Source organism: Mustela nivalis (assembly GCF_964662115.1).
Source record: "Mustela nivalis genome assembly, chromosome: 2".
In the NCBI taxonomy this organism is placed as follows: Eukaryota; Metazoa; Chordata; class Mammalia; order Carnivora; family Mustelidae; genus Mustela; species Mustela nivalis.
In genome coordinates this window covers 3,535,877-3,549,813 of record NC_139021.1, presented here as the reverse complement: position 1 = coordinate 3,549,813, position 13,937 = coordinate 3,535,877, and the positions used below count along the sequence as shown (strand labels likewise).

The 13,937-nt window shown below is 52.1% G+C and overlaps 1 protein-coding gene across 2 annotated transcripts in view; it reads right to left on the bottom strand.

The window, feature by feature from the left end:
• The window catches only part of TRAPPC9 (trafficking protein particle complex subunit 9), a 491,769-nt gene that overhangs the window by 148,720 nt on the left and 329,112 nt on the right, over window positions 1-13,937 (bottom strand). For both annotated transcript variants that reach the window (XM_082720692.1, XM_082720693.1), the window contains one exon: window positions 6,897-7,007. In XM_082720692.1, coding sequence (XP_082576818.1) covers window positions 6,897-7,007 — 111 coding nt within the window. The remainder of the gene's footprint in view (window positions 1-6,896; window positions 7,008-13,937) is intronic.

Genomic DNA, 13,937 nt, shown 5'->3' with positions numbered 1-13,937 from the left:
TTACCTATGTAGCCAAAGTATGGAAGCATTCCGAGTGTCCACCGCCTGATGAATGGACAAAGACGTGGCGTGTGTGTGTGTGTGTGTGTGTGTGTGTTCGTGCGCGCGCACGCATGTCTACCACAGATGCTGTGTGTGCATAATGGGACATTGTTCTGCTATAAAAAAGAAGGAAATCCTGCCATTTGCAGGACGATGGATGGAGCTAGAAGGCTTCATGCTAAGTGAAACAAGTCAGAAAGGCAAATTCTGTATGATTTCACTCATATGTGGCTTTAAAGAAAAAAAAAAAAAATGAACCAAGAGAAGAGAGAGAGAGAAGTCAGGAAACAGACCCTCATTTATAGAGAACAAACTTGGTTACCAGAGGGAGGTGGGTGGGGAGTGGCAGAGCGGGTGACGGGGACGGAGGCGGCCCCGTCCGGACCTGGGTGACGTTGGCAGTGCTCAATCACTGCGTTACCTCCCGAAGCCAACCTTACACGGTCCGCTCCCTGCACTGGAATTTAAGCACAAGTGAAACAAAAACTGAAAAGCTCTTGGAAGTTCGCTAAGGCCAAGCCCTTTGCCCAGGACAGCTGAGTCAGCCAGTGGCTGGGCCCGGGCACGGGCTGGGGTGGCCCCAGGTCTGGGCTCACTGTGCCTCGGGACAGAGCCACTCAAGAGCGCTGCGGCCGGGCTGGGGCGTGCGGGAGGAGACGGCCTCCCGCACCGGAGGGAGACTCTGGAGAGGAACACGGAACAGAAGCCCACAAAAGGCCCCACGTCAGGGGTTCTGAGGAAAGCAGAGCTGCGTGGGGTATAGATTCCATCCGTCGTCTTCTCCCTTTCTCTGCGCCGTCTGAGTCAGCACACAGCTGCTGGTCGCAGGCCCTGACTCTGCGGCCCGACGACTCCTCCAGGCTGCACTCCATGCTTTGTTCCGGCCGCCCACCGACTGTCAGGGGCTCCCGGCGATTCAAGCGCCAATGCGTGTCTGTTAGGAAACTTGAGAACAGGCAGAGTGCAGTGGCGGAGGCCACTCTGGACAGTGGACTGAACACTCTGGGCTCCACCATCACTGCCCAGCGCCTGCTAAACAGCCCTGAGCCTCAGTTTCCCCATCGGTCAACTGGAAGGACGAGAACATGTCGGGATGCCTTCTCCTCGCTTCTGGAAGCTGCTTCGGAAGGGCTCTCCCATATTCCTTCCAGATTGGAAGAGAAAATCCCCAAAGCCCTCCGACTCGGAGTCACGGTGGGAGGGACCGCCCAGGTCAAGGGCACAGGCTCGCCCGTGCCAGGTGCGGGCTCCGGCACCCTGGGCGGAGGGTGCGCCGTAAGTATGAATAAGGAGGGGTGCCCAGCACGAGCGCGGGCCGCCAACAATGAGGGGCTCCCTGGACGCCTCACGCAGCTCTTCAGAGCACGCAAAGCAGCTCAACGGGACAGATGAGAGTCCGGGCGGCTGAGGGGGGACGAGGAGTCCGAGTCTGCGCTGTTCCAGGCGTGGGGCTGCAGGAACGTGCAACGCAGTGGGAGGCAGGGCGCAGGGACGTCACTGTCCCCTGCTCCCAGAGTGAAGTGCTCAGTAGCCACGGGCATCCCGCGGGGCCTCGCCATGCCATCGCCACCCCAGCCTCCATGTGCCCGTGAAGACTTCCGTGTGACCCCAGCCGAAAGCACTGGAGGAGGAGGGTGCCCTGGCCGGCTCCCCACGGGTGAGCTCTCTGAGCCTACTCCCTCATCTGCTAAGCAGTGACGACGGCGATCAGGGAGGCGGCAGCCCCACCACAGAGGCGTAAGAAAGAGGAGGGCGGCTCCGGAGGGCCCCCCTTTGCCCGGCCAGCGGGAAGCATCAGGGCCAAGCCCCAGAGCCTCCGAGGTGCGGCGTGCTCGGGTGTGAAGGCCACGCTTGGGGGCACGCAACCAGGTGGCTGGGCTCGCAGACCACCAGCGATCGACCTCCAGGTGAGGGGGCGCGAACACGCGGCTGCCAGGCCCGCGGCACGGGCCGTGCACCCATGTGATGGACGGAACAGAATGGGGCAGCTCGAGGCACAGAATAACGTCTATCACCAGAGATTAAAGAGATGCAGATGTAAATGAGGGTGGTCATGAAATTTGATTTTAGTGGTTTGACAATTAAGTAAAAACAACAACAACAACAACAACAAAACCCCACAATAATTATCATTTTAATTTCCCAGTAAATCTGCCACAGGCAACACTGTATTTTCTTAAGAAAGTTGATGCTGTTTTCCTCATAAAAGCTTTCTACAGTTTCTGGTCATCCTTTGAAGCTGGACTCCGCGGCGTACAGCTCCTGCAGAGAGGCCCAGGGGTCGGCAGGTGGCCCTGGGCTCCCGTGGCCGGCACTGCATGACCCTGGGAAAGTTCTGACCTCTTGACTCAGAGGCCAAAAGGGCACAAAGTTGACACCTGAGCTGCCAAGCGAGGAACACAAGCACTCCGTCGAGAACCCTTTCACGCCACTCCTGAGGGCACGCTGCCCCACACCCCACAACCGCCCCTTGTACACCAGCCCCAGATCACTCCTACTCAGTCCTGCTCAACATCAGCACCCCTTCCTCCAGGAAGCCTTCCTGGCTGCCTCCACCCCACCGGGGCCAGGTACCTCCCCGCGTGCTTTCCACTCCCCTCACCGTGCGCACCAGCACAGAAGGCCCACCTTCGCTCACCGCCTGCCCTCCTGGCAGGGCCTGGAGCCAGCCCGACACTCCGGGAATGAATTCATCAACACCATGGATGCCAAGAACCCAGGATGCTTCTCCGCCTATCCTTCTGCCGGCCTTCGCACTTGACATTGGACTTCACAGTGCTGGTCACAGCTCGCCGAAGGCTGCTCGCAGTGCCAGGGGAGAAGAATGGAGTCGGTTCTTAACCTTCAGTCACCATTCCCAGCAGAGCTGAGGAGCCAGACAGATGTGGAGCCTAGCAAGGGGCTGTGCTGCCCGTGCTCGGGGGCTTACCCATAAAATGCAGATAAAACCTCTCGCAAAAGCAGCACGAGGACTCAAGGGCCCTCACTTCCAAACACACGGGCTGGGTAACTCCGCCTTCCCTGTTTCTCCGCCTGGGAAGCACACGCTCCTGTCCCGGGTGGAATGAGGTTGCCCCTTCCGACCAGGAGGGGAAGAGCCGTGCAGGCTTCCCAGTAATCCACGAGGACTTGAGCTGGTCCCTCTCCTGGAGTCGGGACCATCCTTGAAAGGAAATCAAATGCCTGCAGGCACAGGGGTGCCGGGGTGCTGGGAAGAGCCGGAACAAGGCCACACGCGTCCCAGGAGCATAGCCTTTCATCAGAGCACACCGCGCCCTCGTCAGCAGCAAGCACTGTCTGTCCACCCGTTTCCCAGCAGCAGTGAGAACAGCACACACAGTTGGGGGGTGAAACCGGAGTCACCGAGGGGCACAGCCCCACCCACTTCAGAGCAGCCAGAGACATCTTCAGCAGTGGTGCCACCTGAGGCAGGCTGGGGCCGGCTGCTCACGGCAGAAGGCATGAGGCAGGAGAATGGCTCAGTTCAGGACTCCGGGAAGGTCTCAGGCCCCAAGCAAATGGCCTGGGTCCAGAGCAAGGCCATCCGTGGCCGGGGTCTGTAGGACGCCTCCTGGGGCTGCCAGGTAAGGTTCAGCCGCCTCTGCTTCCTCCAGCAGCATGGTCTATGAGCACTGGCCGCCCTCTCCAGGGGCAGAGCATGTGTCTCACCTGATCCAGGCAAGCCCAGGGACATTTGGAAAGGGGAAGGGACGTGCGTCCCTGTGACCCCACAAACACTGGGCTCCCCGGCACTCAGCACCGGTTAGTGGGACAGCAGGTCAGAGCCAGAGATGACTGCTGACTTCTGATTTACCAGTCCCACCGCAGGCCAATAAGGTGCCCCAACAGGCTGTTGCCCACCATGGGAGACACTCGTCCTCCTCATCACACCCAGCTCCCGGGCTGGGGGGGTCCCCTGTTCACCCTGGCACTCCTGGAGCCCCACACAGCCTCCGCAGAGCAAGTTCTCCGAGGATCAGTATTTACTGGGTGAATGTGTTATGAAGGAATAAAGAACGGGTGAGCTGGGAGCATGGAGAACTTAAGAAGAGAGGTCGATAATGAGGAAGCTTGAAGCACGAGATGAATCTGTGATCACTTGTGTGCGAGTTGGACCGCCAACGCCTCCAGCCTTCCACCGACGCCACCGATCCAGCTGAGACCAAGTGTGACGACTGATAATCTGTAACAACCGGTTTCACGTCGGTGTCATCAGACGACCAGACTTAGGTCCACTGAGATCTCCAACCACATCAGACAAAGGCAGAGAGGGGTCTGCTCGCAGCTTCCTTCACGATCTGGAGAACAGCACAGGGCCTGGAGAGCTGCCAGCAGTGGAGACCCCAGGGGCTACACAGGCACCCTACAAAGGAGCCAGTCCTGCACAAGGCACTGGACACTGAGCCTCGGCCTCCGTGGCTCGTGGGCAGGAGCACAGGTGCCTCCACTCAGCGCGTCCTCTGCAGGGGCCCAGACAGCGAAATCTCCGGGGGGAAGGCCCCCAAGGCGCAGGGCCTCAAGCTTCCAACTCTCCACCCTAGCTGTCCTGCACCACGGGCCACGGGGCCCGATCCCACATTTGCAGGAGTCGTTAACAATAATCACATTAAATGGCAACACTGTGAAGCCATCTCGGAGCGGATCAGCACGGAAACGAATGAAGCAGCGTATTCGTGCAACAAAACAGAAAGAGCGGCCGGAAGGAGAGAACCAGACATATATTTATCTCCACAGCATAATGCTGATTTAAAGTTATAAAAAGACATATTTTTTAAAAGACGTATGTGATATAGACCCGCCTGTCATAAAAGAACTCTGAAAATAATGTTCGGTTGCAGATATAAAGACAAAGAAGTAGCAAACCACGGTGCGAATGATTCCATCGCCTCTCCGACCGCAAGCCCCTGAGAAGGGAGGGGAGGGGAGGAAGCCGGGGAGATGGGGAGGAGGGCTCAGCTCTCTGCCACTTACTGTTTTCCCAGCGCCGTGTGCCCCTGGTGCTTGCTTATGAAAAACGTCAAACCCAGCATTGAAAGAATTCTTCCAGGAACACGCTCTCTGGCCCTCCGCCACTAACACTACAGCCCGTGTGCCTTCTCCGCACGTCCCTCCACTTCCCGTCCCTTGACCGTCAGTCATCTTAGTTGTCCAGCCTTCCAGAGACCACTGCCGGGGTCAGGCCGTCCTCCACGACCTCCAGGGGCAAAGCTGTGCCTAGAGCTCAATCCTTGTGCACAGTTCGTCTCTGGATATAAAACTGACTTGGAACGAAATGCACAAACCAAGCACACACATGTTGAATTCTCAACGTAAACACACGGGTAGCACACACACACACACACACACCCAGTTGTACCCTGAGACCTTACCTAGAATACGCCCGTGCCACGGCCTGTTAGAAGCCCACCCGAGCTCTCCAGAGGCAAGTAACGCTCTGCTCCTTCCGCGGCAGAGGAGTTGGCTGCTCGTTCTGGGACTTGGGCGAACGGCGTCCCGTGGTACCTGCTTTTTTCGGGGAGGCTCCCCTCACGCGGGGCTCTGTTCCTGGAGCCCCCCTGCTGAGGCTTTAGGGATATGCTACGTTTAGTCACTGAGTATCATTCCAATTGCAGAAAAAATGCCACCTTTGCTTACCCGGTCTCGCGTCATGGACATTTGGATTCTATTTTCTGGCCATGAGCATTCTCGTGTAGGTCTTCTTGTGATAAACATTTAAACTTTTTCTGAATAAATTACCGGAGTTGGAACTGCTGGGCACCGAGTAGGTGCATGTTTGGTTTTGTAAGAAACCACAGACCCTCCTCAAAGCGGCCGCACGCACTCACCTACCCGCCAAAACACGCGGGTTCCTGAACCTTCCCTCTGCACCAGCGCTCGCCGCAGGTGGTTCTCTGACATTCCTTCTGGTGAGTGTGGAGTAAAATTACATTTCCCCCACTGACTCTGTTAATGTTAGCTATTTTTTTTAAACGTTTTATTTCCTTAAAATAAGAGAAAGACACAGACAAGGCAGAAAAGGGAAGGAGAAAGACAGGCAGAAAGAGACAGAGAGATCCGGGGCAGATAAAAGTGAACAAAGGGCTTATGTCTGGGACCCGTGTGTGCTGCTTTCTCAAGTATTTTCCCCATGTAAGAAGTATTTTTCTATTAAAAATAAAAATTGTATTGCACCTACATCTCATCCCAATGCTCATTCTGTCTCGAAGGGCAGGCCCCAATATCCAAGCGGGACACGGAGACACGGCAGTGGGTCTGGGGAGAGGCCTGGCCAATGGGGGCGGGGGCCTGGGAAGGGGCCCCCAGAGCGGAACTCCGGCAGCCTTCGGGGCACGCCGTGTGGCCTGGCCTCACTCCTGGACGGCTCTCACTTCCACCTCACCTCCTGTGAGGTATGGCCCAGGGCCTGGCTCCATGCCAGGGCCCAGTGGAGCCCCCTCTGTGACCTCTGGGGACTGGGCTTGGGTGGCGCCTCCCCCTCCCCGAGACCTAAGCCTTGCCTGCCCAACTGTGGAATTCCTCAGGCACTTCCTACTGATACTGATAGAGGCCCCACAGTCAAGGCCAATGCTTCCCAGGTACAGCTTTAAGAAGTGAAAGTGACATCTTGCCCAGGTGCCTCAGGGCCTGAGGCGGGTGGGGGGGGGTCCGGAGCAGGCGCCCGGTTCCTTAGATGGCCACCACTCGGCTTCGCCCTGACCTCACACCTGTCTCCAAGTTGAAGCCACTTCAGAATCTTTCCGGGACCCCTGATGGCGACCAGGGTTCCCCCGAGAGGGAGACAAACCTGACTTCCCTCTGGGGTCTCGGAGGGAGGGTCACCGCGGCACCGCAGGTGGGACGGAGGGCACACTCACCGCTGGCACTCGCCGGCGTGCAGGACGAGCTCCTCGTTGCCGCGGGCGCTGACCGTCAGCTCGTGCTCCGTGGAGTTGAAGACGTCCAGGAGCAGGTGGCACTGCCGGGAGCTGCACAGAAGACAGGAGAGGAATGAGGATCTTCTGGAAGCCAGACGAGAACAATGGAGACATTTTCTCCTCCCAAAAGACCTGCTACCGCTCGAGGACAGCAGAGGTGCATTTGACGAAACGGCACACAAAGCGTCCCGGACGCTCACTCTGAACTAACAGAAGTCTGCAAAATGGGTTTGGGCATCAAAGCCTCCCTGGTCCAGGGGACACATGTGCACAGCCTGGCATGCCTTGACCAACCAAGTGGCCTGGAAGGTGACCAAGGCTGTCCAAGGCTCGTGGTTGTGAGGACTAGAACTCGGACCCGGAAGTAGGACCGCCAGGGAAAGCATGCGGCACACAGAGCTGACCGACCAACCTGGCGTCTGAGTCATGACCGAGTCAGGTGTGTGCTGCCGTCCGCAGGTACAGAGCCAGGTGCCGGGCGCGGGCACGCGCAGAACCGGATCCCTGCTGTGCGTGTGCACACCTGCCAGGAGCCTTCCCTTCGGAGCCGTGAAGGCGCTGTAGGTTTACTCACCCCCGCCCTCCTGACACCTCCCCTCCTTCGACTTCTCTGGTCCAGAAAGTAAACACTAATACACTCAAGCTCAGGGGCCCCTGCCACAGGAGAGGTCCCTGAAACAAAGGTCTAGCCGGTAAGGATAGGCCAAGAAAGAAGACCTGTCCCCAAGAGAAGGTGTCACCTCTCAGGGTCCCTAGTCTCTCCCTGCCCCGAGATGACCAGGATGCCAAGCAGCTCAGCACCCGCTTGGGGGCACTGAGGCTGTGGACCCAAGTGGGGCCAGGAGGGGTCTGGGACACTGTGGCACCTTTAGTGGCTGAAGTGGCCACCCAGAGCCTCTGCCCCTCCGGACTCATCAGCTACTCGTGAGGCACAAAACCCAACCGCACATGCATCGTCTGCCTTAGTCTCCATTGTGAGACTCCCGTCACAGGTGTGGTGAATGCCATGTGTCCCAGCGGGCGCACGGCAAGGAGTCACATGTGTGTGAACTGGACGGGACCGCCGTACCCACGCTGGAGCAGACACGGAAGTCAGCCACAGACGCAGAGGTCATTCTGGAGTGAGGGAGGACCACCTCGCAGGGAAGAAAAAGACTCCGGAAAGGATCTGTGCCCTGGTTCTCCCTCAGCTTACTGTGTCTTCAGAATATGACCCTCCCAAGGGCATCTCAATTCTCAAATTTACTTCTCAAGACTTTTCTGGTAGCAAAGAAAGGGCAGATTGCCAACAGCCCCGTTAGCTGGGGCGTCCGGCTCTTCATTTCATCTCGACGCCCTCAAGGCCATGTCCCCAGATCCCCACGCAGGTGGGGAGAGTGAGGCTTGGCGCATGGCCACAACGCCAGTAAGGTGACCAACACTGCAGACTTAGAACTCAAAATCCTGTGCTTTCCATGTAGTTGGAAACAAATATTCCAAACCTGTCTGTTCTTTCCAGAGAAGGGAACTGAGGTGGGGAAGCGTGCAGTGCCCCAGCCAGGGACGTGGGCACACAGACCCGTGCCCATGCACACGCACCCATCACCCCATCAGAGGCCGCGGGGCATCTGTAAACGCCGACCGTTGGAGGGGTGCACGCAGCACCCGTGCGCAGAGCGGCTCTCCCGTCTCTGTGGAGCGCCGCTGTGAGGAGTCGCGTCACGTGTCCTCAGAAAAGCAGGCTCACACTGGTTGATTCGAGGTTCTCTGAGTGGGAGTGTTTCCCCCAGAGGTTCAGCACTTGGAAAATATTCATTAGCTCTGACAGCTGCGTGCAAGAGGCCTCCTCACTCGGCTCACAGAAAAATGAGCTTTCAAGAATGAAGATCTATTCTGCCTTTGTCATAACTTCATGAAATCTTTAATCACAGCAAAATCTTTCATCAGGAATGGGAATTCGTAAGACATTTATCAGAGGAGGAAAATTGAAGTGATTTTTAAAAGCAGGGAAGAAAAGACTGGGATATATACTGTTTGCACTCACAGAACGTAGCAGTTAGAAAACTGCACGGGCACGAACAACAGAACATCACCCTTCTGTGTCCTCTGTTTCTTCTGACTCACTGAGTGTGGGGGCCTCCTGATGCAGTGTTTCCGTTCCTCCTAATTGTCGGCCTCGTGATGTACTGGCAGGTCTCTGCTTTCTGTCCATTGTTCACAAATTAATTCCATTCCCTGACCTCCAAAAGGAGCATTTTGTACCCACCACAATGTCCTTACTCTGTGTATCTCTCTGCGTCACTCTGGATGGTCTTAAGTTTTAGGCTCCACCTGAGCACAGTTACTTTTAATTCCAGCTTTTTTCTATATTGTCTTATTTTGTTCCAGTTCTTCCCCAGGAAAGCTTCCTAGAGGAACTAGATGGAACTAGATGGGGGCAAGTCTTGGAAGGACGGGTCCAGCTGCCGGGGGCAGGGACCATGGTGTCCAGGCAAAGAGGGTAGGGCATATGAACCCGCGTCAATCGAGCGTGTGTGCACTGTTTTGTCTGTTGAGAATTAGGAACTGTGCTACTTTTCTCTGACAAATACAACGTCTGCTGAGTCCCCACTGTGTGCCAGGCACTGTTCCAGGCTCTGAGAATATGGACGGCAACGAAAAAAAGTGACCCTCACTTTCACGGAAATCACACCATTGTGATGAGAGAGGGCCGGGAAAGAGGAGGTGAGTTTACAAAATAAAACGTTTAATCATTCTGTAAAGTAAGGAAAAATACATTCAAAAGGCTGCTGAACAGCAGGTAAAGACACATCCACAGAAGGAACAACTTTCTTCTATATCAACTGAAACAGTTACAAAATAATTTTTAAGAAAGAATATTTATAATAGCAGTGCATTGTTAAAATGTCTATACTGCCTAGAGCAATCTATACTTTTAATGCCATTCTGATCAAAATTCCACCGGTATTCTTCAAAGAGCTGGAGCAGATAATCCTAAAATTTGTATGGAATCAGAAGAGACCCCAAATCGCTAAGGAAATGTTGGAAAACAAAAATAAAATGGGGGGCATCACGCTACCTGATTTCAAGCTTTACTACAAAGCTGTGATCACCAAGACAGCATGGTACTGGCATAAAACCAGACACATAGACCAGTGGAACAGAGTAGAGAGCCCAGATATGGACCCTCAACTGTATGGTCAAATAATCTTCGACAAAACAGGAAAAAATATACAGTGGAAAAAAGACAGTCTCTTCAATAAATGGTGCTGGAAAAACTAGGCAGCTATATGCAGAAGAATGAAACTCGACCATTCTCTTACACTGTACACAAAGATAAACTCAAAATGGATAAAAGGAATAAATCTTTTTTAAAATGCTTGAAGAATGTTTATGTAGAATAGTTTTGAAGTTTTATAGAATGGTGTTAAAGATAAAGAATAAACACAGTAATGCGTTATACTCCAGGGTGAGAAGACAATATTTTAAATAAGTTGCCTCTTTTGAAAATGTCTATAAATTCAATGAAACTCAATATAAAATCCCAACAGAGTTTCGGTTTTGATCAAAGTTGACACACTGATTCTAAAATTTATATGTAAGACCAAAGGGTCAGGAACATAGAGAACAATGGTCAGGAAGTTGTTTGGGAGGGACTTGGCCAACCAGGCATCAAGAGATGTCGTAAAACTGTAGCAATAAAGGCACTGCTGGGGGCAGCGATTTATAAATACATCAATGGAAAAAACAGCCCCGAAACAGATCCATGAATATAAGGAAACTAGATATAAGGACTGAAGTAGCAGCACTGATCAACGGGAAGATTCAATAAATACTGCTGGTCTGCAAGTGTAGGCAGACACACAAAGAAATGATATCCCTACCTCACACCATAAACAAAAATAAATTTAAAATAGATTGAAGAGCTGAAAAAATTTCAAATAGAGCATATAACTGTCTAAATCCTTTAGAAGAAAAATACAGATAAATCTAAATCCAAACATATGAAGAATTACATTAAATATAAATGGCCTAAACACTGTAATTAATAGAGACTGTCAGGATAGACTAAGAAAACAAGATTGAACCATATGTTATCTAAAATAAATCCACTTTAAATATGATGAACAGGCTAAAAGCAGGAAAATAAGCAGAGATAAAAAGGAAGGTCATACAATGACAAAAGCATTAATTCACCAAGAATACGTAATAATTCTTAACATAAATCCACCGAGCTACAGAAGCTCCAAAAATACATTAAGAAAAAACTGAGAGAGCTGAAAGCAGAAACTCACAAAATCAGTGTTGAAGACTTCACTCCTCTCTTAGCAATTTGACATAGCAAGCAGACACAAAATCAGCAAGGATTCAGAAGAAGCAACCCATCAGCCCTCTGCGTCTGACTAACACTGAGAGAAGATTCCATCCAACAGCAACAGAAAACACACTTCTCAAGCATTCGGCAACACTGACCAGGAGACAGACCACACAGACCACAGGCCATAAAAAAATTCCCGATGAGAACTATGTTCACAAAAGCACTATTCAAAGGTATTTATAGCAGGTCTATTCATAATCATAAAGAGCTAGGAACAATCCAGAATGTCCTTCAGCTGGTGAGAGAATTCACAAACTACAGTACACCTACCCAGTGGAAAAGTCCTCAGCAATAAAAAAAAAAAAAAAAAGAATCCAACTATGGATACATTCAACCATATGGGATAGATCTCAAGATCAATGTGGTCAGTGAAAAACCTCACTTTCAAAAGGTTACATAAAAGAATCCAACTATGGATACATTCAACCATATGGGATAGATCTCAAGATCAATGTGGTCAGTGAAAAACCTCACTTTCAAAAGGTTACATACAGCATGGTTACATTTACATAACCATCTGGGAAAGTCAAGCCCCCAGTGGAGAACAGATCAATGGTCACCTGTGGAGGGGTGGGGCAGGGTAAGCAAAGGGTAGCACAATGAAGAAACTTGGGGGGGGTGATAGACTGTTTTTTTATCCTGATTATGGTGAATCAATGAATGTACAAGTGACTTAGAACTCAAAAAACTATACATCAGAAAGTCAACTTTATTGTATGCCAATTTAAATTTTTCTAATTGTTGCAATTTAAAAATTAACATCATAAGTCTGATGAGCTTTCGTGCATAAAATTTGTTGTGAATGCCAGTTTTGTAGCTTGATGGCTGTAACATCTTAAGCGAGTCATTGAATTTCTCTGAGCCTCAGTTTCCCCGGGGGAGACAAGAATGTCTTTATCATCAGGTTATTAGGAGGCGTGAATGGAAAAATAGGTGAAGGTGCCTTGTTAAGTTCCAAGGAGGACAAAGGACTGGACGTGATGTCACAGACACGAGAGGTGGCGCTTGCTCTCAGCTCAGCGGTGTCAGCAAAGGGAAGGCACACAGCCCTGCCAACAACACAATCCCAGCTAATTATTCCATGGTGACTCAGCTAAAAGCGAGCACAAGAATTTCCCACGCCAAGGTGTGAGTCTTATCTAAAACCTGTTGAGCCTCAACCAGAAAGTAAGTGGGGCTCTTTCTCTCCTTGACCCCCAGAATCCAGTCCGTGTCTGTGGGGCCGCCCAGGCTCCCAGCATTAATGCTCGGTCATCCCAGGGAGTGCAGTCAAGTGAGCAAACACAAAACCAAAACATGCAGGCATGGCCACACACACCGCTGGCCAGATTCGTGTGGCCCTTTCTCAAAATCCTGTAAGACGTCCTATTTTCCTAGTCTGTCTTCTTTCCAGAAAAAAAAAATCTGTACCCAGTTTGAGGATGGCAGGAAGTATCTCTGTTTCTAACTTTCCAGTCAGTAAGTTCTTAAATATGTTTCAAAAAACGTCCCTATAGGAGAAGCGACCTGGGTTGGCTGTAATTACAAAGACACCAAACAACAAACGTCAGCAGGACGGTGCGGAAACCGGAGCCTCCAGCACAAGAGCAAAATGGTGCGGCCCCTTGGCCTTCCAGCCCGGCAGTGCCTTAATGAGGAAATCCGGTTACCGTGTGATCCAATGACTCCACCCCAGGCATTCCCAGGAGAGATGAAAACAGTATCTACACACCTATTGGTACACAAAATATCAAAACAGTATTATTCGTATCGGCTGCCAAAAGGAATTAAGCCAGTGTCCATCAGCAAATGAACGATGGACAAAATGGAGTGTATCCCAGTAATGGAAAACTATTTAGCCGTAAAAACGAATGGCAGGACAGTACTTCACTATGGGTGACCCTTGAAAACATTATGCTAAGAGGAAGAAGACATTCACAGACCGTATGATTCCACTTACATGAAACACTAAGAACAGATGAGCAGAGACAGAGCAGAGGTTTGCAGTTGCCTGGGACGGAGGAAGGGGGCCACTGGTAATGGGGGTGGGGCTTCTTCTGGGAGGATGGAAAGTTCTAGATTTGGCTGCGGTGATGACTGAACAACTCTACTCTCCGAAAAACACTAACATACAGTGTGAGTGCAGGGGCCGTATGGTGCGTAGATGACGTTTCAGTGAAGATGCTCAAATACGAAGCACCCTCCTAAGAGGCTGAGGGGCCAGGACGCCCACGCTGAGGAGCCACTGCCATTCAGAGAAATGTGCTCAGGGCTCGGTCACAGCACTGGCTCCTCTCTAACAGACCGGCACCGCACCAAGGGGCTGCGAAGACCCCTCCACTCGGTGTCTGTTCTATCACCTGGCCTGTGCGCAGAAGACATCGTGGGTAAGAGCCAGGAGCCGGGGAGTGTGACTGAGCCTCAGGTGACTGTCACCGGGTTCGTGAGCTGGGCACATCAAGACACCTGTGCCTCACGAAGACAATGCATAATGATGAGCACGTCCAATGTGGCTTTTCATTTTCCAGGACTGACGGCACGCCGAATGGGAACAGGACTGCCTATAGAGAAGCACTCGCAAATAACTACCTGAAGTCACCTCATGCGTCACCGTGCAGATTCACTTCACAATGACTGAACAAACC